Here is a 25,043-nt window from a genome sequence, read left to right on the forward strand (position 1 = left end):
TCCTTCCAGTCTTTTTTTTTTTCTGTGGACGTATGCATGTGGTGTACAGGTGCTCATACAAGATGTCACGTCATAATTCTGCAGAGAACTGAATTTCAGTCCTGCCCCCAGCGGATTTGCTTAAATGGGAAGACCTTGTGCAGATAAGTTCAGCTGGGCCACCCAGAGTCTGCACCTCCGCGGAACCTCGCCTCTGCGTGGTGTCATGCATGGTGACACCCATGAAGTCATACGTGACCAGCTTTTATAGCGGAAATCACATGCTACTATGGTGTCTGGGTGTCAACAAAGGTCTCAGAAACACACTTCCAGCAAATGCCAAGGGTCGGCTGTACCTCGGGTGAGTGTTTTTTCCTACTTGGATCATGTGTTATTTTTTTCCATTTATATCAGTGCAATATGGAAACACATAGGTACCTCATAAATCTTCTGTGCTATTTGCTACAAAGAGTGAGTGTCCAGGCACCAAACTGTATAAACACAGCTGGTATGCAGTAAAACTATTTAGATAGCCAGTGTGTTTATTTTGTTCTTTCATAGGCCATCCTACAGTCCCACCTAGTACACACAGTAAATGTTCAGTGAAAGGTGAATATTATTAACTGTGACTCTGAAATAATTTCTATGGGCCCAAAAGAAAAGTGCCACCGAAACGACTAAATTACACCATGCAAAACTGATGTCGAGAGAGAGGGAAAAAAAAAAATCAAATCTCTGCCTGCTCACCAGGAAGCCTGGCTCAGCAGCGACACCGTGTGGTCAGAGATCTCAGATTCCCAACAGCACAGAGTATTTTACAGGAAGAGGGAAGCAGGGTCTACGGGCATCTAATCCCAAAGGCAGGTGAGAAACCTAAGGATGAGTCACGTGTAACAGATGATGGATACCAGGATCCTCCCCTTGTAACTTATTTCCATGCCGAGCAATGAGATCTATTAAGAAGGAAAACCAAATAGAGAGTACAGTCCAATTCTGTTCCCAGTCTGTCATCCGTATCTTTACCACGAAGCACCAGCACAACAACCGAGGTGTTCCAAGATGTGTCCAGTTAGCATCAGAAGAGGAGCCCGGGGACTCGCCCAGAAGGACCATCACAGCCACCTTCACATCCATTTGCACAATAATCCTTCGGAGAACTTGTATTGCGGAAAAACACACGCTAACACCCTGAATTCCTGCGTCTCCTTCTACAGCAGACTCAAGGTCTTCTAAGAGGAATTAATGACCACTAAAAAATGAGGAGTCACGACAGTCACGTGCTCGCTCAGTCCTTCCCAAAGGAAAGGAGAATCCAGAGTGCAGAATGCAGGAAGGAAAATAGTCCCCAGGACAGACACCCAAGACCCATCAGACCGAGTGCAGGACTCAAAATGAGAAACGAACATTTCTCAGAACTCCTCTTTCCCAAAGATATATAGTAAAGGTCGGCATGCGGTCCGTGCGGAATGTTTGTGTATGTGTATATAAATCAAATATCTGCTTCCCTGGTGGCTCAGATGGTAAAGAATCTGCCTGCAATACAGGAGACCCGGGTTTGATCCCTGGGTCAGGAAGATCCCGTGGAAAAGGGAATGGCCACCCACTCCAATATTCTTGCCTGGAGAATTTCGTGGACAGAGAGCCTGGCAGGCTACAGTAGTCCATGGGGGTCGCAAAGAGTTGGACACAACTGAGCGATTAACACTTTGACTTTTACATTTGTTTTCACATTGTTCAACCTGTGCATTCCCACGGTTTGTTGAGTTGTTGTTATTGTTCAGTTGGTAAGTCATGTCCGACTCTTTGTGAACCCCATGGACTGCCACACGGAAGGCTTCCCTGTCGTCAGTGGGGGTTACCAATGAATAGGAGAAAATGGAACTCCCACCCCCAGGCAGTTAAAAGAACCAGGAGAACAAAAATATGAAGCATCTTCTGTGTATTGTAATATACACAGTTCAGTTCAGTCGCTCAGTCGTGTCTGACTCTTTGCGACCCCGTGGACTGCAGCACGCCAGGCTTCCCTGTCCAGCACCAACTCCCAATGTTTACTCAGACTCATGTCCATCGGGTTGGTGATGCCATCCAACCATCTCATCCTCTGCTGTACCTTTCTCTCCCGCCTTCCATCTTTCCCAGCATCAGGGTCTTTTCAAATGAGTCAGCTCTTTGCATCAGGTGGCCAAATTATTGGAGTTTCAGCCCATACACAGACAAATATGCAAAACCTAAGGTTGTGCCCATCTAAAGAAGACACGGGAAAAGCTAGACTTCTAAACCTTGGCTCACAGGGGATTAAGACAAGAGCAGGTGACTCTTTTCACTGCTACATCCAAGAGTCAAGAGGCTCAAGTCCCAAGATTGGCACGGTCAGAACTCATGGGAAAGGTCAGAGGGCACTGCCAGGGCCAGCCTGGGTCTGTCTCCCTCCCTGACCTTGGAGCAGGCAGACACCCCTCACGAGTCTAGCCTCAGCCCTCCACGCTTAGGAAAGGAGAGGGAGAGATCTAGAAGGGTGACACCCACATTCTAGAGGACAAGAAACCCTCACCCCAAGACTCTACCCCATCCCTCCAACGTGGCGGCTTTCCTGTTGTTCTGTCGTTCAGTCGTGTCCAACTCACTGCGACCCCCCTGGACTGGAGCATCCCAGGCTTCCCTGTTCTTCACTGTCTCCCAGAGTTTGCCCAAATTCATGTCCGTTGAATCGGTGATGCCATCCAACCATCTCACCCTCTGTCACCCCCTTCCTATCCTGCCCTCAATCTTTCCCAGCATTAAGGTCTTTTCCAATGAGCTGGCTCTTCACATCAGGTGACCAAAGCATTGGAGCTTCAGTTTCAGCATCAGCATCATTCCTTCCAATGAATATTCAGGATTGATTTCCTTTCGGATTGATTGGTTTGATCTTCTTGCAGTCCAAGGGACTTTCAAGAGTCTTCTCCAGCACCACAATTCAAAAGCATCAATTTTTTGGCACTCAGCCTTCTTTATGGTCCAACTCTCACATTCATACATGACTACTGGAAAAACCACAGCTTTGATTATATGGACCTTTGTCAGCAGAGTGATGTCTCTGCTTTTTAATATGCTTTCTAGGTTTGTCATAGCTTTCTATAGTTGTATCTATGAGTTGAAGCTCAGAGGACTGGCTTTATTTTGACACTTAAACTCACAAGATGGAGCTGATGCTTTGCCTTCTGTTAACTTAACATATAAAACAGAGATAAATGATGTGGAGCTTTGAGGTCTGAGATGAAAGTGCAAACAAAAGTCCTAACATTATCCCCAAGAGCACCCATTAAGAAGAGTGCTGACTGCCTAAAATCTGTGTGATGAAAATGCAATGAATGCTTCTTAAGTGAAAAAAAAAAAATTAACCATTGCTATAGTTTAAATTTTGGGGGGAATTCTCTGACTATCCAGCACTTAAGACTCCAAACTTCCACTAAAGGAAGTGCAGGTTCGGTCTTTGGTCAGGGAACTAAGATCCTGCATGCCGCGCAGCACAGCCAAAAATAGAAGAAAAAAAAAGCAAGAAAATGCAATGAATGTTTCTTAGATTTAAAAAATATTCATCCATTGCTATAGTTACAATTTTTTATTTTTTTATTAAAAACATCACTTAGTCCTTTTATCCTCGGCACCAGGAACTTATTAGGCACATTATACACTCTTAACTCATTCAATCTCCCAACAACAACAATAATAACATAATAGTAACAATAATAATTGCGCTAAAGTTTAAATACTACAATTTACACAAAACTTTCATAGGTATGATTTCACGTAGTCCTCAAATAATCCCACAAGGTATCCGAATCCTAAACGCTGTCAGATTTTCTGTCTCCTCCAGTTGACATTCCCACCCGGAAAACTCACAGCTCTAGTCTCTGCCAAAAAGTAAGTTGGCCAAGGGACAGAGGACAATGCAAAAGAGAATTCCTCAGGGAATTTCCAACAGTTAGGACTCCGAGCTTCCACTGCCCACGGCCTGGGTTCAAATCGTTGGTCATGGAACCAAGATCCCACAGGCTGTACCCGGGGCTTAAACAAGACAACAAACAAACAAACAAACAAAAAAACACCCAAGAGAAAACTGAGAGCATTCTCCCTCCTTTAGAAATGTTGGTGCTGAGGGTATAATTTGCTCTTTTCGAGGGAAAGCAGGTAAGTTTAGAGTAACCTGGACTATCAGCTATTTGCTAAAACTACACAGTTATGTCACTAAACTCACAAGTTTACCTACCGAGGAAGAGACAGACCCACAAAATAATATGCTGCAAGTAATGAGAAATTAACAGCTTCACAAAGCCAAGAGATTATTGAAAAGACGCACCTGAAGAACCTGGCAACCAGCCCAACCTGGTAACAACCTCAGGCATAAACGAAGACAAAAGGCCAAGAAAAATTCTGAATACATTCCCAACTCCATGGCATTTTCCTTTTAGACCAAACTAAAAGACGTAAACTGAAACCCAGAGCCCCCTTTGCCACAAGATGGCAGACATCAGCACAAAAGAAATGAGTTGTGGTTTTCCCACCCAAAGATTCCCTGAGAAAGGCCCAAATGAAAACAAAGGCTTTTAATCCCAACTGAATACACTGTGCTTTCCAAATACACTCCTGACACAGAAAACAGTGACCTTCCCCACCTCAAGTGGAAAGGGCAATAACTTAAGAGACTTAACACCCTCTAAACTCCAGTGTTCTCCCTCTTCTTTATAGAAACCCCCCAAAAAATCAGTTATATTTGGACAATTTTAATGTGATTTCCAAACCCAAAGTCAAAAGAGAAATAGAAAATGAAAACAGAAATCAAGGATGTCCTTGGTGGTCTGGTGGTTAAGAACCTGCCTGCCAGTGCAGGGGACACGGGTTCGATTCCTGGTCTGGGAAGATCCTACATGCTGTGGGGCAACTACCAGGCCCTTACGCTACAACAAGAGAAGCCCCCGCGATGAGAAGCCCACACACTGCAACCAAAGAGGAACCCCCGCTCACTGCAACTAAAGACCCAGCAAAGCCAAAAATAAATGAATAAGTATTAAAAAAAAAAAGAAAAGAAATCAAAATTGAAACCCCCAGCCACACAACTGGGAGAAGGGTCACCATTCTGAAGAAGGGCATCTGAGGGGGTCCTTCCCCACCACACACTCACCTCGGTCGCTGTCAGCAGGTAAAGAGGCGTTAAGGCAGGAGCTTGCTTTGCGTCACAGCTTAGGCCCAGCGTCGTTAGGATCTCCGTAAGGACTTCGTATCTTCTAAAGTTGCTTGATTTAAGCAGGTTAAAATCCTCTTGTGTTTGCACTACTGGAGAGCTGGGAGGTAGTTCCAAGTGCACCTGAGAGGGAAAAGACAGCACTTCATAAATCAGAGGCGCTGAGGGACATAAGGAAAAGCAGTGTCTTTACTAGTTTTTCTGAAAACTGGAACATGCGTTCTTCTCATTATCAACACTATATAAACCTGGAGCCTGGGCGTTTGGAAAAGAGCAACAAGCAGTGAAAAGATTCAAGGGAGCCCGTTAAAATCACGGCTGTGGACGAATGGAGAGAGAAATACACATGACCATCTGCCTTCCCTGGTGGCTCAGACAGTGAAGAATCTGCCTGCAGTGCGTGAGACCCGGGTTCAATCCCTGGGTTGGGAAGAGTCCCTGGAAAAGGAAATGGCAACCCCTCCTGTATTCTTGCCTGGGAAATTCCATGGATGGAGGAGCCTGGCAGGCTAACAGTCCATGGGGTCCCAAAGAGTCGGACACGACTGTGTGACTACCACTTCACTTCACTTCACTTCACCATGTGTGAAATAGAGAGCCGGTGGGAATTTGCTGTGTAACTCAGGGAGCCCAAACTGGGGCTCTGTGACAACCTAGAGGGGTGGGATGGGGTGGGAGGGGTAGGGAGGTTCAAGAGAGAGGGGACATATGTACACCCATGGCTGATTCAAGTTGCTGTATGGCAGAAACCAGCACAATACTGGAAAACAATTATCCTTCAATTAAAAATAAGTAAATTTTTTAAAAGAACTATGAAACTTTGCCTTAGACATATTTAACCTAATAAATTCTTACTGATGGGGGAAAAAAAATTATGGCTGTGAAGACTAAAAAGATCTGCACTAAATGACCATGGATAGTAATTTTCCAGGTCCCGAATTTTATCACTAGTCAGTCACAGGACCTCGGACAAGTCCTTAACATGGTTATAGGACAAAGCATTTAGGAAAATGGATCTGCTGAGAACCCAAATATAGTTGCTGCTGAACTTAGGAGGGTACAGTGAGCCATGCTTGAAGCTCCTGTTCTACCTACTGGTCCTACCACCTAACTGCCAGGGATGGCAGTGGCCTAATTCACCTCTTGAAGAGTGTTGGTGATGGGATGGGAGGGAAAGGAGGGAACATGTGTTCAGTTCAGTTCAGTCGCTCAGTCGTGTCTGACTCTGCGACCCCATGAACCGCAGCACGCCAGGCCTCCCTGTCCATCACCAACACCCAGAGTTTACCCAAACTCATGTCCATTGACTCAGTGATGCCATCCAACCATCTCATCCTCTATCATCCCCTTCTCTTCCTGCCCTCAATCTTTCCCAGCATCAGGGTCTTTTCAAATGAGTCAGCTCTTTGCATCAGGTGGCCAAAGTATCAGAGTTTCAGCTTCAACATTAGTCCTTCCAATGAACACCCAGGACTGATCTCCTTTAGGATGAACTGGTTGGATCTCCTTGCAGTCCAAGGGAGTCTCAAAGACTTGGGGCTTCATGTTTATATTTAGTTCAGGCTTTGTTGTAAAGTGAAAATTAAAGGAGTTCCACCCATCAGTAGTCTGTGTCTTGGTGTGAAGGAACATACTGGTCTGCCTTGAACTAGAACTTTCATATCAATGGTCTGTGTCCTGATATGAAGGAATGTACTAGAATGTCTAACTCTCTTGAAATCTGATTTTAACTGAGCATTAGCGCCTCGACGACACCAGAATATTGAGGACCAGAAGAGCAACCTGAGCATGTTATTCTCATTTGCTTTTGCCAGGAACAGCTATGGGTTTCTGTTGCCAGCAGAACTCCCAGCCTGATGTTATAAGAACATCATAAAAAGCCTAGTGGCAGCCTTCAGGCAACTTAAAATCTCTCAATCCCCACTCAAGCCTTAACCAGAACAAAAATACTGCCCAAATACCCTGACCAAAACAATGCACTTGTGCAAAGTTGAAGCCAATCTAAAAAGGCTCGCAGAACTGTCCAGTTCCCACATTCCATCGGGTCAGCTGAGGGCGGCCCACTTCACCCACGACTGAGCCTGATGCCCACTACCAGCAGTCCCCAACCTTTTTTGGCACTAGGGATCATCTTCATGGAAGACAATTTTTCCACGGGGTGTTGGGGGAGCAGGGCAGGTCCGGGGTGATTCAAGCACACTGCATTTATTCTATTCTGATTCCATCAGCTCCACCTCAGATCATTAGGCATTAGATCCTGGGGGCTGGGGACCCCTGCCTTAAACCACCCTGGAGGAGGGAGAAGGCAGAAGATGATATCCTTTAAGGTATCTGAATCCCACTGCATGTCCTCTATGTTGCTACCCAAGGGTGTGCCTCTCCTCTCCAGGGGACAAGGCCGGTGCCAGGACGGATGGTCAGCAAGGCAGTGGGTCACATTTCATCCAGGTGACCATGTGACTGTCCAGAGATTACCTCTTGCGGGCGGCAGATATCAAATGAGCAAGCTCTGTCTTCACCTGGGGCTGTGGGCGGTGGCGGGGGGAAGGTGGTGGTGCGCGGTGCATGAGTGTTAATGGTACATGTGCCCCCTGCACAAAGCAAGTACTCTGGGGGGCTGTTACTGAAGTCACTGTCACAGGGGGGGGATGTGGAGAAGGAAGAGGAGAGCTCCCCCTAGGAGCGGGCCTCGGGATTGCAGGAGGTGAAGGAAAGCATGGACATTGTGAAGGGCTACTGTCAGTTTCAAGATGAGGTGTTTCTACAATGGAGAAGGGTCTTCCCTGGTGGCTCAGAGAGTAAAGAATCTGCCCGCAATGTGGGAGACCTGGGTTCGATCCCTGGGGTTGGGAAGATTCCCCTGGAGAAGGGAATCGCAGTTCACTCCAGTAGTCCTGCCTGGAGAATCCCCATGGACAGAGGAGCCTGGAGGGCTGCAGTCCATGGGGTCGCAAAGTGTTACACATGCCTTAGCGAGTAACACGCACACACAGTGGAGACAAGAAGAGAGGCCACGTCTGCCCCTGTACCTCGCTCCACAAAAAAGGCCACCGGGGCGCGTGCTAGCCACACTCACCCTCATGGTCCTCTGCGGTTTGCGACCAATGTCTCGCCCTCCAGCTGTAATGATGTTACGACAGCAATGGGCCCATTTCAGTAACTTGGCTTTGTCTAAAATTAAGGCATTTAGACCAGACCCAAAGCTTTAGTCAAAGCTATGGTTTTTACAATAGTCATGTATGGATGTGAGAGTTGAACCATAAAGAAAGCTGAGCACCAAAGAATTGATGCTTTCGAACTGTGGTGTTGGAGAAGACTCTTGAGAGTCCCTTGGACAGCAAGCTCAATAAGGACACAGAATACTTCAAATCCATTTCACAAGCTCTACTTGGACAACTTCATGCCAACGTCCTGGTTCATTTGATAATCGAGTGTCTGCCTTAATCCACAGCCTTAAAATTTTTCCTGCATGTCTGGTCAGGAGAGCGGTACACCAAGATTGCCTTTTTCTGCATGACAATGAATGCCCAAGGCATTAACTAGTTCCCCGGCCGTGAGACCACCACCTACTGTGCAGCTGTGGTTTGCCCTTGAAGCCCTCCTCTTACTGGGTTACATCAATGCTCCATTTACTACAAAGATGAAGACTGTGAAATTGAACAGGCAAAGAGGAAACGAACCCGCCTGTGCTCGTATTTATTGGTTGATCTCTGCGGTGTGGTATTGACACAGGCCTGAGGAGCAAACAGTGACTCGGGCACAGAGAGAGTGGAAGTCATTTAAAATCAAAAATGACATTCTAATCCTCTGAATCTCATTTTTGAAGCTGCATCATATTGCCTTTTTTTCCTAGGGCAGTGCATGCAGTATCAAATTTTATGACGGTGATGGGGTCAATTTAAATGGTGCAGCAGGCAGATCTGCTATGTAACTCGGAGCAACGGATCGCCACAGTGCCGAATCAATTTTCTAGTACAAGTCTGTGCACCGGGGTGGTAAAATTCACTACTCTAAGCTGAAATACAGCTCTAGGAAGTCAGGTTTTTAAGTGGATTTTCTGAGAATGCGCAGTTACTATAGTTACCATATTTGCAGAGAAAAAAAAGAGGAGCATTTATTAGGCCTCCAAAAACGAATTCATGGGATTCGCAGCCCACATGAAATCAGCTTGGGTTGTACATGTTTATCTGGCCTGATGGTCAGATTTTTTCATTATATGCATCTATAATCTTCATTATATACATTATATACATCTGCATACAATTCAAGAAGTATTACCTTAAGAACAAGTGAGTGAACTTTAGAATAGTAAAGAAACAAGTATCTGTCCCCTTGAAGAATGTTTGATCAGAAAACCCAAGAGACTTAATTTGTAGGAGAGCTGGAGAGAGACACAGCATATGAAATGAAAAGAAGCCACACCAAAATAGAAGGCAACAATTCTCTAACTCAAAAAAAGATCCATATAATAAAACAAAATCTGTTACACTCATCCTGGGAACCATTCTGCGCAAAAGAGCCACATCTACTTAGTTTTCTCATTAGATCACAAATCCTTAAGGATAAGAGTTCACCTAAACTCTAACAAAAACTTTCGTCCAAAGGTATTAAAAGATCTGCAGTAAATGATCAGGAATTCTGAAGCAGTCTGCTACCTACCATTTGCTTAAACAAACAAACAAAAAGGGGAACATGGGGGAAAAAAGACAGCTCTGGAGCCAAAGGCACCCCCTTAGGATGGGAAGGGAAGTAGCATTTTCCTTTTATCTCTGTTTCCGTTTTCTTCTTACTTATATATTTGTGTGTGTGTGTACGTGTTAAGTCCCTTCAGTCATGTCCGACTCTCTGCAACCCCACAAACTGTAGCCCACCAGCCGCCTCTGTCCATGGGATTTCCCAAGCAAGAATACTGAAATAGATTGCCATTTCCTTCTCCAGGGGGATCTCCCCCACTCGGGGATCAAACCCGGGTCTCTTAGTCTCCTGCATTGGCAGGCGGGATCTTTACCACTAGCGCCACCACCGAGGTAACAATTTGCCAGAAATCACTTCAAGATCACTTCACTTATTTGAACTTGTGCTCAGCACTTAGATTTTAAGAGTGACAAATCATAAGGACATAAGAACTAAGGATTTGAAGGTGTTTTCAACACAGTATCCCAGCAGTGGGTGAGTGTCCAGGCACATCCCTGACATCAACTACAACATTTTAACATGATAGACACTACTGTTGGGAATCACCACCCCAAGGTGCTCAATTCCCTACATTAAATAACAGTTTGAGTTTATTAACTAGAGTGTTTTGAGGCAAGAGAGTGAACTGACGGATTTTAGAAAGAGTATTACCAACCAGAGGAGAAGGGGGCAGCAGAGGATGAGATGGTTGGATGGCATCACTGACTCAACGGACATGACTGTGAGCAAACTCTGGGAAATGGTGAAGAACAGGGAAGCCTGGCGTGGCTGCAGTCCAGGGGGTCACAAAGAGTAGGACATGACTGAGTGACTGAACAATATAACCAGTATACAATTTAAAACAAGCAAGAAGCTTTGGCTAACCCTTGGTTAACCAGCAGTCTTTAATTAGCCTTAGCTAGTAAAGAATATGCCCACAATGCGGGAGACCTACGTTCAATCCCTGGATTGGGACGATCCCCTGGAGAAGGGAAAGGCTACCCACTCCAGGATTCTGGCCTGGAGAATTCCATGGACCGTATAGTCCATGGGGTCACAAAGAGTCACACACAGCTGAAGGACTTTCACTTCCATTCTCTCCTCCATCACAAGCCTTTCGGTGAAACAGGATACAGGACAGCCCACATCTCAACCTGCAACTCACCAGCGGCAAAAATTCCCCGGATAAGGACTGAAGTACCCTACCCACGTGGCACACAGACCCTTTAGTTACCCCTTCAGGAACCTTCAGGAGCATGTCCCGTCAAGAGACCCAAAGATCCAGCTGCCAGCTTCCGTACCTGGCAAAGAACAGCTTCTCCTCCGTGAGTCCCGAAAGGCACTTGCACCACAAGCCTGTCCCCGTCCTCACTGTCCAGGTGGCCGTGGAGCTTGCCGGGGCCGAGCGGCTCCCTGGGCCCCTCCTCGTAAACGCAGCCGCTGCTCAGGACACTGAGCCTCATCAGGCTTCCGTCCGCCTTGCAGAAAACCAAGCTCTGGACCGTGTCCTGCAGCGGGGCCTTGCTGGTCACCTGGAAGCCAGGCAGAGTGAAGGATGACGCCAGGGCCAGCACCTTCCCTCCCTGAGAAAGATAGGCCGTGAACCTCCGGGACAGGTCCTCGGGGACGGGCTCCCCGGTGGCGATGACCAGCAGCAGACAGTTGTCCGGCCACGGGTCCCTGAGAGCGCTTTCTGGAGGCAGGTGGTACAGAGTGTAACAGTCCGTGTCCACACAGTCGGCCAGTGCAGATTGGACCTGCTGGAGCCTGTCCTGGCCATCCCGAGAGTCAGAGCCCACGTAAAGGAGGATGTTGGGGGCCTTGCCCGTGACATTGACCCTCCTCTCATCCCTCTCGGGGTGGAGGTCGTCGGCGAGGCCCTCCAAACCGCTGCTGTAGTCGTACGGGAGATCTGGAATGTTCTCTGCAGAGGCAAACCTGACAGATTCAATGGTGCTGTTCTCAAGCTCCAAACACTCATGGCAGCTGGACAGATGGAGGGGACAGTGCTCGACAGAGCCCACGCCTCTGTCACCGTCTACGGCTGGCTCGCTGCCCCCAGAGGCCCCGCCTGGCCCCCGTGTGGATGCAGAACCCGGAGACTGGGGGTCCTCCATAGTGTCGGGCTCAGGAGGGCTCCTCTCAATACAAGATTCAGGGTCAGGCTGCAGGAGCTGGGCTGGCGGGTCTGAGGCCTGACCCTTAAGTTCCTTTAGGGCAGAGTCCTGCAAGTGGACAGCTAAAGGGAAGAGAAAAGACAGCCCATCAACCCTCTGCCTTGCCTCACATCTCAGCACAAAACCTCGGGGCCTTCTCTGTACCGCAAGACCTCCATTCCACGCAGCTCACATCACCTTCCAACTCCGCGGCCTCCATGGGATCCACATAACCGCTCCCCACCCCCCGCCCCCCGGTTAGAAGGGTACCCCTGAGAGTCCCCAGTGAAACTGCAGAATTTCCACACCTTTCCCATACAGATCAGAAAACCTCAGACCCTCGTATTGATTGGTGAACAGTTGGAGTTTCAGAGAGGTGACTGTGTCCACTTGCTTACAGATTCAGTTGTGTGGGTGTCAATGTTTTATGCAATAGTGATTCTAAGAAACAAGGCGCAGGGCCTCCTTGGTGGCTCAGCAGGAAGGAATCCACCTGCCAATGCAGGAAACTTGGGTTCCATCCCTGCGTCAGGACGATCCCCTGGAGAAGGAAATGGTAACCCACCGCAGTTTTGTTGCCTGGAGAATCCCCATGGACAGAAGAGTCTTGGCGGGCTGCAGCCCATGGGGTTGCAGAGTCGGACATGACTTAGCGACTATACCACGAGTGTTGCCCTTAAGTCATACCAAACAGGAGTGCTCGATCGTCCTTAAGCTTGTTAACGATGGCATCCTGCTATGATGAACATTTCCCCAAGTTACTTACACACGATCTTCTGGGGTATCAGTCCATTAGCCATCTGGAGTCTATCTTCCAGGAATGCCACCCCTAGCTTGCTGAAGTCATCCACACTTGCTTTGGCGATTAATTGATAAGGATCCCCAGGTCGGCAAGCTAACGGCAAACAGCAGTCAGACCACTTCACAATCTGAGATAGAGTAGGCGAAGGAAGGTGAAGAAAGGGTGAGATTTTTCTTCCTTAAAATAACCAGATACTTTACTTTTCCCTTCAGCTCCCACCACAGTCAAACCCAAAGGGTTACTGGATGTTACATTTTAACATCAAAGTTGTCCTGACTGGAACATTCTCATCTCTGCCTGACAACAGGGCTTACAAAGCACTAGGCACAAACACTCTCATTTCAAAGTATCATTGAGGGCTTCCCTGGTGGCTCGCTGGTAGAGAATCCACCTGCCAATGAAGGACAAACAGGTTCAATCCCTGGTCCAAAAGCACCCCACATGCCAAGGAGCAACTGAGCCCGTGCGCCACAACTACTGAAGTCCGAGGGCCCTTGAGCCTCTGCTCTGCAACGAGAGAAGCCACTGCAGTGAGAAACCCACACGCTGCAGCTGAAGAGCAGCCCCTGCAGCCGAAGAGCAGCCCCTGCAGCTGAAGAGTAGCCCCTGCAGCTGAAGAGCAGCCCCTGCAGCTGAAGAGCAGCCCCCACTTGCCACAACTAGAGAAAAGCCCGCACAGCAACAAAGGCCCAATGCAGGCAAAACTAAGTAAACGAAATTTTTTTAAAAGTAATTCAAGTATTGGACTTCCCTGGTGGTTCAGTGGTTAAGACTCTGCACTTCCAATGCGGGGTGGGCTTGATCCCTGGGTGGGCAACTAGGATTCCACATCCTTCAAGCACAGCCAATAATAGTAACAGTAATTGAAGTCATATACTGCTTTTCAAGGGACTAAAGGGGAAAGGGCCACTCCCCAGACACTGGGAAAATCCACTCTTCAGTAATAGGAACACAGTAACTCCACAGTATCCATGATGTAAACAGATCATGTTCACATCATGATACATACATACATACAAATCATACTACAGATTTTCTTAAAGTCAGGTCCAAGACCCAAGGCAATAGAAGTCCCCTGGGAATACGTGAAAACTCATATTCCTGGGCACCACTCTCTGTCTGAGCCTGAAGTGAGAGCAGCTGTGACCGACTCTCCTGAGCGCCCGCCTGTCGCAATGCACACTTCCACCACAAGGGGGCCAGGGAAAAGGAGAGACAGGAAAGGGAGACAAAGCTCAGGCCTTAAAGCTTTCCAGCATTCATCAAAGAACTGGAAACTGGAACAGGCAGAAGGGGAGTTCCCTTGGGGCCAGGAGCCTGGCTAAGGAGTCCAAGGTCTGGGTCTGGTTAAACGCAGCTAATTGTCGCTGTCTGTCCTTAGGCTAAGTCTCAGAACCTCTGAAGTCTCTGCTTATTCGTTTATAAAACAGGAATAATGGGGTACCCATCGTGTTACAGGTTCATTATGCTAACGAGATTAAAAGTTAATGTCATGCCCCCAGTCGAAAGCTTGGGACAGAAAATGTGTGTGTGTTAGTCGCTCAGTCATGTCCGACTCTTTGCGACCCCATGGACTGTACCCACCAGGCTCCTCTGTCCATGGGATTCTCCAGGCAAGAATACTAGAGTGGGATGCCATTCCCTTCTCCAGGGGATCTTCCTGACCCAGAGATCAAACCCAGGTTTCCTGCATTGCAGGCAGATTCTTTGCCATCTGAACCACCAGGGAACAGAAAAAGTGCTCAATAAATGGCAGCTGCTATTACTAGATATTATGAATTTGACTTTAAAAGCAATACTGAATATTTGATTTGTCGTGTGTGCATGCTTAGTCACGTCTGACTCTTTGCCACCCTATGAACTGTACCCCACCAGCCTCCTCTGTCCATGCTATTCTCCAGGCAAGTACACTGGAGAGCATTGCCATTTCCTCTTCCAGGGGATCTTCCTGATTCAGGGATCGAACCCGCATCTCCTGTGTTTCCTGCATTGACAGGTGAATTCTATAACACTGAGCCACCTGGGAAGACCCACTGAATACAATGGTCCTTCTCTAAGATACCATGAATAATTTCCTTACTTCCCAAAATCTTCTCAGGAACATACTGCTCCCTCTTCCTGAAAATGCTGTATAAATAAATTTAATGCTGTATAAATAAATATATTAAAAAATCATCTTAAAAGCACTGGAGAATTGATGAGATAATGAACTTCTGAGCCAAATGCCAGGATAAATCCTGAACCTACAGAGATAAAAGGAATTCCCACAAGTCACTTCTGCCCTAAGTATACTTGCCCATCCAGGACACTTAGGGTTTAAAAGTCAGGGTCCAACAGGCATCAAGATAGACATATAGATCAATGGAATAGAACTGAGAATATAGAAATAGATGTATCTATTTGAAGACGATTCATTTTGGACAAGGTTGCCAGACAACTCAAGGGGAAAGAATAATCTTTTCAACAAATGGTGCTGGTAGAACTGGACGTCCACATGCAAAGAATGAAGATGGACCACTATGCCAGACCATGTTTCACCAGGTATAAAAATTAATCCACAAGGAATCAAATCCTTAATAAGAGCTAAAACTACAAAATTCTTAAAAGAAAACATAGATGTAAATCATCATGATGTTGAATCAGGCACTGGTTTCTCAGGTAACACACCAAAAGTACAAGCAACAAAAGAAAAAATATATATAAACTGGACTTCATCAAAATGTGCTTCAAAGAACACTTTGTGAAAGGACATTGACAAAATGGGAGAAAATATTTGCAAATCATGTAATCAATCGGTAAGAGATCTGTATCCACAATATATGAAGAATTCCCAAAACTCAACAATAGAAAGACAAACATCTAATTTTTTAAATGGGCAAATAATCTGAATAAACATTTCTCCAAAGAAAATATACAAGTGGCAACAGCACTTGAAAAGATTCTCAAAATCATTTGTCGTTCAGTTCAGTTCAATCGCTCAGTCATGTCCGACTCTTTGCGACCCCATGAATCGCAGCACGCCAAGCCTCCCTGTCCATCACCATCTCCCAGAGTTCACTCAAACTCACATCCATCGAGTCAGTGATGCCATCCAGCCATCTCATCCTCTGTCGTCCCCTTCTCCTCCTCCAATCCCTCCCAGCATCAGAGACTTTTCCAATGAGTCAACTCTTCTCAGGAGGTGGCCAAAGTACTGGAATTTCAGCTTTAGCATCATTCCTTCCAAAGAAATCCCAGGGCTGATCTCCTTCAGAATGGACTGGTTGGATCGCCTTGCAGTCCAAGGGACTCTCAAGAGTCTTCTCCAACACCACAGTTCAAAAGCATCAATTCTTCGGCGCTCAGCTTTCTTCACAGTCCAACTCTCACATCCACACATGACCACAGGAAAAACCATAGCCTTGACTAGCCCGACCTTTGTTAGCAAAGTAAGGTCTCTGCTTTTCAATATGCTATCTAGGTTGGTCATAACTTTTCTTCCAAGGAGTAAGTGTCTTCTAATTTCATGGCTGCAGTCACCATCTGCAGTGATTTTGGAGCCCAGAAAAATAAAGTCTGACACTGTTTCCACTGTTTCCCCATCTATTTCCCATGAAGTGATGGGACCGGATGCCATGATCTTCATTTTCTGAATGTTGAGCTTGAAGCCAACTTTTTCACTCTCGTCTTTCACTTTCATCAAGAGGCTTTTTAGTTCCTCTTCACTTTCTGCCTTAAGGGTGGTGTCATCTGCATATCTGAGGTTATTGATTTTTCTCCTGGCAATCTTGATTGCAGTTTGTGTTTCTTCCAGCCCAGCGTTTCTCATGATGTACTCTGCATATAAGTTAAATAAGCAGGGTGACAATATACAGCCTTGACATACTCCTTTACCTATTTGGAACCAGTCTGTTGTTCCATGTCCAGTTCTAACTGTTGCTTCCTGACCTGCATACAGGTTTCTCAAGAGGCAGGTCAGGTGGTTTGGTATCCCCATCTCTTGAAGAATTTTCCACAGTTTATTGTGATCCACACAGTCAAAGGCTTTGGCATAGTCAATAAAGCAGAAATAGATGTTTTTCTGGAACTCTCTTGCTTTTTCCATGATCCAGCGGATGTTGGCAATTTGACCTCTGGTTCCTCTGCCTTTTCTAAAACCAGCTTGAACATCTGGAAGTTCACGGTTCACATATTGCTGAAGACTGACTTGGAGAATTTTGAGCATTACTTTCCTAGCATGTGAGATGAGTGCAATTGTGCGGTAGTTTGAGCATTCTTTGGCATTGCCTTTCTTTGGGATTGGAATGAAAACTGACCTTTTCCAGTCCTGTGGCCACTGCTGAGTTTTCCAAATTTGCTGGCAAATTGAGTGCAGCACTTTCACAACATCATTTTTCAGGACTTGAAACAGCTCAACTGGAATCACCTCCACTAGCTTTGTTCATAGTCATGCTTTCTTAGGCCCACTTGACTTCACATTCCAGGATGTCTGGCTCTAGGTGAGTGATCACACCATCGTGATTATCTTGGTCATGCAGATCTTTTTTGTACAGTTCTTCTGTGTATTTCTGCCACCTCTTCTTAATATCTTCTGCTTCTGTTAGGTCCATACCATTTCTGTCCTTTATCGAGCCCATCTTTGCATGAAATGTTCCCTTGGTATCTCTAATTTTCTAGGAATCAGCTAACTAAAATGGACTGGAATGGGTGAATTTAACTCAGATGACCATTATATCTACTACTGAGGGCAGGAATCCCTTAGAAGAAATGGAGTAGCCATCATGGTCAACAAAAAAGTCTGAAATGCAGTACTTGGATGCAATGTAAAAAATGACAGAATGATTTCTGTTCGTTTCCAAGGCAAACCATTCAATATCACAGTAATCCAAGTCTATGCCCCAACCAGTAACACTGAAGAAGCTGAACGGTCCTATGAAGACCTACAAGACCTTTTAGAACTAACACCCAAAAAAGATGTCCTTTTCATTATAGTGAACTGGAATGCCAAAGTAGGAAGTCAAGAAACACCTGGAGTAACAGGCAAATCTGGCCTTGGAATACGGAATGAAGCAGGGCAAAGGCTAATAGAGTTTTGCCAAGGGAATGCACTGGTCATAGCAAACACCCTCTTCCAACAACACAAGATAAGATTCTCCACATGGACATCACCAGATGGTCAACACTGAAATCAGGTTGATTATATTCTTTGCAGCCAAAGATGGAGAAACTCTATACAGTCAGCAAAAACAAGACCAGGAGCTGACTGTGGCTCAGATCATGAGCTCCTTATTGCCAAATTCAGACTTAAATTGAAGAAAGTAGGGAAAACCACTAGACCATTCAGGTATGGCCTAAATCAAATCCCTTATGATTATACAGTGGAAGTGAGAAATAGATTTAAGGGACTAGATCTGATAGATAGAGTGCCTGATGAACTATGGAATGAGGTTCGTGACATTGTACAGGAGACAGGGATCAAGACCATCCCCATGGAAAAGAAATGCAAAAAAGCAAAATGGCTGTCTGGGGAGGCCTTACAAATAGCTGTGAAAAGAAGAGAAGCGAAAAGCAAAGGAGAAAAGGAAAGAAAAAGAAATCTGAATGCAGAGTTCCAAAGAATAGCAAGGAGACATAAGAAAGCCTTCCTCAGTGATCAATGCAAAGAAATAGAGGAATATACTTAAGAGAACTAAAAACATGTCTGCACACAAAACCTGTACACAAGTAGCAGCATTATTCATCACAGTCAAAGTGTGGAAACACCCCAAGTGTTCACCTATACTGTGCTAAGTCTAGGAAGCCAGTTATTAAAAGGTCACATATTGAATGATTCTGTTTATATAAAAAATCAAAATGGAAAGATCTGTAGAATTAACAAGTAGATTAGTGGTTGCCAGGGACAGAACGCTGGGGAGTGACTGATGGGAATCAGAGAAGAATGCTGCTGGGTGTGTAGTTTCTTTTGGGGTGTGAAAATGTTCCGGAATTAGTGATGACCGTACAGCTGCCAAATTGTAAACAAACACTTCAAAAGGATGAAGTTCACGCCATGTGAATTGTATCTCAATTAAAAAAAAAGTCTGGAGTCCCCTAAGGTCTAACCCTACTCCACAAAATCTTTACTCCTTACGATTTCACTTCTCTCCTTAAAAGAGAATTCAAATTAAATTTAACTTTGCTCCTTAGACAAACAGTCATTCTAAAAGCTGAGAAACATTGTCTTAGAGGTAAAAATAATAAACACAAATATTTATGATCAACAGGCTGAAACCCACTACTCAGTCTAGAGTATCTGCAGAAAGAGAAACCTCAGAATTCTCTTTTAGCTCTACATGTAGGTTTCCCTCACAACTGAGTCACAGGCTCCATCCCTGGGTGGGGAAGATCCCCTGGAAAAGGAAATGGCAATCCACTCCAGTTTTCTTCCCTGGGAAATCTCATGGACAGAGGAGCCTGGCAGGCTACAGTCTGTGGGGTTGCAAAGACTCAGACACAACTGAGCAACTGAGCTCACACACACTGCCACCTCTGCACAGGTTCGCCTGGAGGGTGGGTCTGACCCTTGCAGGTTTCAGTACAATTCTGCATTTCAAATACAATCCAGTCTACAATCCAGACAAAGATCTAGCTGATTTCTAGCTCAGAGAATGCAGGAAGGATGTCAGCTCTGGAGAATGAGAAGATAAACGACCACCTCGGTGAGAGCTGACTTTTCTGATGAGGGTGAATGGGAAACAGGAAAAGGAGCAATGCAACCCCCCTGCCGGAGACTAAAAGCATCTTTGTTCTCAGCATTATGTCGGGGAGAATGATGGGAGATGTTCAGCTACTGGAGACCCAGCCCAGGATTTAGTTGTTCAGATCTTGACGTAGCACCCTGCTACCGTGAGCACCAGCATGGAGCTGGAGCTCAAAGTAGGCACTAGGTGTAAAAGGAGCAAACAATCAAATCCTCATGCCTGGGAGGAGAGCCACAGGAGGTAAACAAAGCAAGGGGAAGGACAGGAAATGGCCAGAGAACAATATACACACTCATCCTTGATCAAGTTTCTAAACCCAGCCAGCTGTTTCCTCACCTAAATGCATTTCCTTTTTCTAGGAACCTGGTCCTTGAGCCACAGACCATGCAAACTCCTCCAGCAGCACCGTGGCCCCATCAAACCAAAGCCACACAGTCACTAAAAGCAAACAGTCTGCTTCCCTTTTGCATTTTGAGATGGAGACAAAGAGGCCGAGAAAGAAAAGGGAACGCAAGCCAAAGGCTTACTCCCAAAGATCAAAGCCAAGGAAGCCCCGGTCAGCCCAAAACAAAGGGATTTCCTTGCCCATGAAGAAAGCCCTTCTGAAACCCAAGCTCTCAACTTGAGGTTACGATGATCACAGCAAAGGCAGTGATGTGTGTTCTCCACTCAGTTCAGTTCAGTCGCTCAGTTGTGTCCAACATTTTGCGACCCCATGGACTGCAGCACGCCAGGCTTCCCCATCCATCACCAACTCCCGGAGTTTACTCAAACTCATGTCCGTTGAGTCGGTAATGCCATCCAACCATCTCATCCTCTGTCATCCCCTTCTCCTCCCGCCTTCAATCTTTCCCAGCATCAGGGTCTTTTCCAGTGAGTCAGTTCTTCGCATCAGGTGGCCAAGGATTGGAGTTTCAGCTTCAGCATCAGTCCTTCCAATGAATATTCAGGACTGATGTCCTTTAGGATGGACTGGTTGGATCTCCTTGGAGTCCAAGGGACTCTCAAGAGTCTTCTCCAACACCACAGTTGAAAAGCATCAGTTCTTCGGCTCTCAGCTTTATAGTCCAACTCTCACATCCATACGTGACCACTGGAAAAACCATAGCTTTGACTAGATGGACCTTTGGTGGCAAAGTAATGTCTCTGCTCCACTCACCTCAACACAAATGTGCACACAGAAGGGGATCCTGGGGCCAAGGGCGCTGGGTTAAACCCGCTTCAGTGAACTGCCCTTCCCAAGGCTGCCTGCAGCGGGTGCTGAGCCAAAGCTCTGCAGCTAATGGGAGGATGGGAATCTTAAAAACTAGTCAGGTGATGGTTAATCTTATGTGCCAACTGGGCTGGGCCACAGTATCTGGATATTTGGCCAAACATCATTTCAGTGGTGACTGTGAAGATATTTTTCAGATGTGGTCAACATTTTAAATGATTTCACTTCGAGTAAAGTAGATCCTCCTCCTGTAACACAGGTGAGCCTTGTCTAATCAGCTGAAGGCTCTATAAGAAAGACTGCGGTTCCTGGAGGAAGAGGGAATTCTGCCTCTAGACTGCCTTCAGACTCAAGCTGCAACATCTATTCTCCAGGAGTTTCCAGCCTCTGGCCTGCCCTGCAGATTTGGGACTCCCCAGACTCCACAATTGGGCTTTCCCAATGGCTCAGTGGTAAAGAATTCACCTGTAATGCAGGAGACGTGGGTTTGATCCCTGGGTGGGGAAGATCCCCTGGGGAAGGAAATGGCAACCCACTCCAGTATTCTTGCCTGGAAAAAATCCCAAGGACAGAGGAGCCTGGCTACAGTCCATGGGGCTGATGCATAAGCACAGACTCCACAATCACGTAATTGGAGAAGGCAATGGCACCCCACTCCAGTACTCTTGCCTGGAAAATCCCATGGACGGAGGAGCCTGGTAGGCTGCAGTCCATGGGGTCGCTAGGAGTCGGACACGACTGAGCGACTTCACTTTCACTTTTCACTTTCATGCATTGGAGAAGGAAATGGCAACCCACTCCAGTGTTCTTGCCTGGAGAATCCCAGGGACAGAGGAGCCTAGTGGGCTGCCGTCTATGGGGTCGCACAGAGTCGGACACGAGGAAGTGACTTAGCAGTAGCAGGAGCAGCAGCAGTTCCTTAAAATAAACCTCTTTCTGTCTGTCTTTCTCTCCTTTCCCCCACTACTTCTCTGTCTCCCTCCCTCCCTATATATGTGTGTGTGTGTATAATCTGCGCGCGCACACACACACCCTATTCTGTTTCACAAGAGAACCCGGATAAATACAAGTTACCATTAGTGAGCCTGGGTAAGATCAACGTCACTGCTTCAACACTGCTAATTTTTTGGTTCTCGTTTCTCTTCTCCCAAATCAGTGTAATTACATGTTAGGTTTTTTAAACATCTAGTAATGAACGGATTGAAAGAGGGCTAGACACACAAAGATGTGAAGATCTGAAACCAGGACAGTCAGGGGAAGAGGTTTATTTCCTACTTTCAGCTACTCTCCGTGCCTTTTGGGTTTGGGAACAAAGGATATAGCAGGACTACAGAATTCATGTTCACTATTTAGCAAGGTACTATGATGTGTGGCACTTTTAAAAGAAGGGGATTGGAAAACCAAGTTAACAGTATAAGGGATATGGTAAGTCCACCCACAACAAGCAACAGTTGAAATGATAAAGTGACCCTGATGAGACTTAAGATGGATCTACAAAACCATAACTGACCAGAAAACTCTGAAAAGGGTGGTCTCGGTGTTCTAATTTGCTGAATAATTGAGAGCTAATCAGAAAATAACAGAAATACCCTTGTTGCTATAACCTTTTTTTTTTTTTTTTTGGCCACACCGCACAGCATGCAGGATCTCAGTCCCTCATCAGGGGTCAAACCTACACCCCCTACAGTGGAAGGTTAGACCGCCAGGGAGGTCCCTGTCATAACCGTTTTCTGTTATGTGTGTTATTTAGAAGCCAGATAAGCATGTGAGGCCCAGCATCTACCGGGTACTATATTAGCATCCACAATTTTTCACTTTATATCCCTGTCCACCCCCCATGTTGGTAAGCCGACAAAGAACAGAAGTTTTAACAGACATCCCCAGAATGTCTCTTCCACCATGTCCCATGAGGCAGACAAATCACTAAGCTGAGCCCAGATTCAAGGGAGGGATATAAAATTCCACTTGTCCATTAAGAGGAAGGAATCTGCAGCCACCTTAAACCAAATCTACAACACGGGTTTCAGCCAGCTCATTCACTCCTCCACTCCATGTAGAAATGGCACGTCCTGAGACGGCCGTGCTCTCTCTGCCTGGTCCCTGCATGGGAAAGAAGCATGGAGCAGACCCAGCTTGAAACAGCAACCAGAGACCTGCTCAGCCTCATGTGTGACATGAGCAAAAAACGAAGATTTGCTGTTAGAAGCCACCGAAATTCTGAAGTCACCTGTTCATTCCAGCCAAGCCGACTTCAACAATGTGCAAAACTGCATTCTTTAAAATAGGGGCCCCTCTACCAGCCCCTCCTGCCATATTCCCCATCTCCAGGAATGACCCCCAATCCACCCAAAAATCCATCATCATCTCCTAAAAAAGCTCCTAACTCTGTCTCCACACCTCTCCTCCCTGCTACCAATTCTCTGCAAGGTTCATCTCTCTTCCCACACAGGGTACAATCCATTCCAGGTTTGCCTCCCCAAGATCCGGTCTCCAATCTGCCTGCATTATGATCTTTAACATACGAATCTGCTCATTCTGCTTTAAAAAAGAAAAAGAAATGTTTTAGCCTGCTGTCCACAGGATAAAGTTCCAAATTTCCAATTAGTGCATATAAACCTTTATAATCTGTGTACCCTATGTATTTGCCATACTATTAAAGAACATTTAATTCTGGTACATAGAAAACCAGAAAAACAAATAACACGAATTTCACGGATATGTTGTCAGTCAGTTTTAAGATGTGCTAAAGACAAGCAAGACAAAAGGAACATATGTGTGCTAAACACTGATGAAAAGAACAAAACAGAAGACAGTATTGCTCCCAGGCAGAAAATCAAGGATGGACCAAGTAAATCCTCGGTAATATTAAGACACGGATCTGCCACCCCCCAACTGACCACCTCCCAGTTAAAAAGGGAAAGTGAAAGTTACTCAGTTTTGGCTAAGTCACTTCAGTCGTGACCAACTCTTCATGACCTCATGGACGGTAGTCCGCCAGGCTCCTCTGTCCATGGGATTCTCCAGGCAAGAATGCTAGAGTGGGTTGCCATGCCATCCTCCAGGGGATCCTCCCAACCCAGGGATCAAACCTGGGTCTCCTGCATTGCAGGAAGATTCTTTACCATCTAAGCCACCAGGGAAGCCCCGGTTGACAGTTATGTCATCCCTAAATCAGCCACCCATTAGCGTTCCATGCATATTCTGCCTAGAAACAGGTAAAACACACAGCTTCTCTGCAGGTCACTGGTAAGCCGCAGCTCTTCCAGACACCCTGACGTCTTGAACCTCCCCAACAGAGCAAGCGTGTGCTGGCCACAGGCAGCCTCCACCCGCAGAGTCCCTGTGACGGTATCCTCGGTGGGCAGCCGATGTGTGAACCCTGCCTAGGCTCAGGGTTCAGGCATGCAGTCCTTCCACCCCTCAGGAGCCCCATTCCAAGTGTTAACAGAACCCAGAACTGTTTCTTGCTTACATTTTGAATTAATTTAACAGACTGTGCAATTTGAGCATCTTAACTTGGTCTGCTGCTGCTGCTGCTAAGTCACTTCAGTCGTGTCCGACTCTGTGTGACCCCATAGACGGCAGCCCACCAGGCTCCCCCGTCCCTGGGATTCTCCAGGCAAGAACACTGGAGTGGGTTGCCATTTCCTTCTCCAATGCATGAAAGTGAAAAGTGAAAGTGAAGTCGCTCAGTTGCGTCCAACCCTCGGCGACCCCATGGACTGCAGCCTACCAGGCTCCTCCGTCCATGGGATTTTCCAGGCAAGAGTACTGGAGTGGGTTGCCAGTGCCTTCTCCAAGCCTCTCTATTCTGTGACCATTGGGTAATGTGACCATTTGGTAAAGTTGGTAATGTTTGGTAATGTTCTGGAAAGCTATCACTGGTAATGTTGATTGGTAATGTTCTGGAAAGCCATCACTGCACCAACGTAATTTGATGCACCACAGGGTCACAAAATGCGTGGGTCATGACTTAGCAACTAAACTACAATAATACTCCAGCCACACCTTCGGAGAAGGCAATGGCACCCCACTCCAGTACTCTTGCCTGGAAAATCCCATGGACGGAGGAGCCTGGCAGGCTGCAAGTCCATGGGGTCGCGAAGAGTCGGACACGACTGAACGACTTCCCTTTCACTTTTCACTTTCATGCACTGGAGAAGGAAATGGCAACCCACTCCAGTGTTCTTGCCTGGAGAATCCTAGGGCGGGGAAGCCTGGTGGGCTGCCGTCTATGGGGTCGCACAGAGTCGGACACGACTGAAGTGACTTAGCAGCA

At 46.4% G+C, this 25,043-nt stretch overlaps 1 protein-coding gene across 3 annotated transcripts in view; it reads right to left on the reverse strand.

Moving 5' to 3' along the window:
* HLCS (holocarboxylase synthetase) overlaps positions 1-25,043 on the reverse strand; it is a 213,647-nt gene that overhangs the window by 158,618 nt on the left and 29,986 nt on the right. For all 3 annotated transcript variants that reach the window (XM_055569923.1, XM_055569922.1, XM_055569924.1), the window contains 3 exons: positions 12,797-12,959; positions 11,176-12,113; positions 5,141-5,323 (listed from right to left, as the gene is read on the reverse strand). In XM_055569923.1, coding sequence (XP_055425898.1) covers positions 5,141-5,323; positions 11,176-12,113; positions 12,797-12,959 — 1,284 coding nt within the window. The remainder of the gene's footprint in view (positions 1-5,140; positions 5,324-11,175; positions 12,114-12,796; positions 12,960-25,043) is intronic.

Source organism: Bubalus kerabau, chromosome 2, assembly GCF_029407905.1.
Source record: "Bubalus kerabau isolate K-KA32 ecotype Philippines breed swamp buffalo chromosome 2, PCC_UOA_SB_1v2, whole genome shotgun sequence".
Lineage (NCBI taxonomy): Eukaryota > Metazoa > Chordata > Mammalia > Artiodactyla > Bovidae > Bubalus > Bubalus kerabau.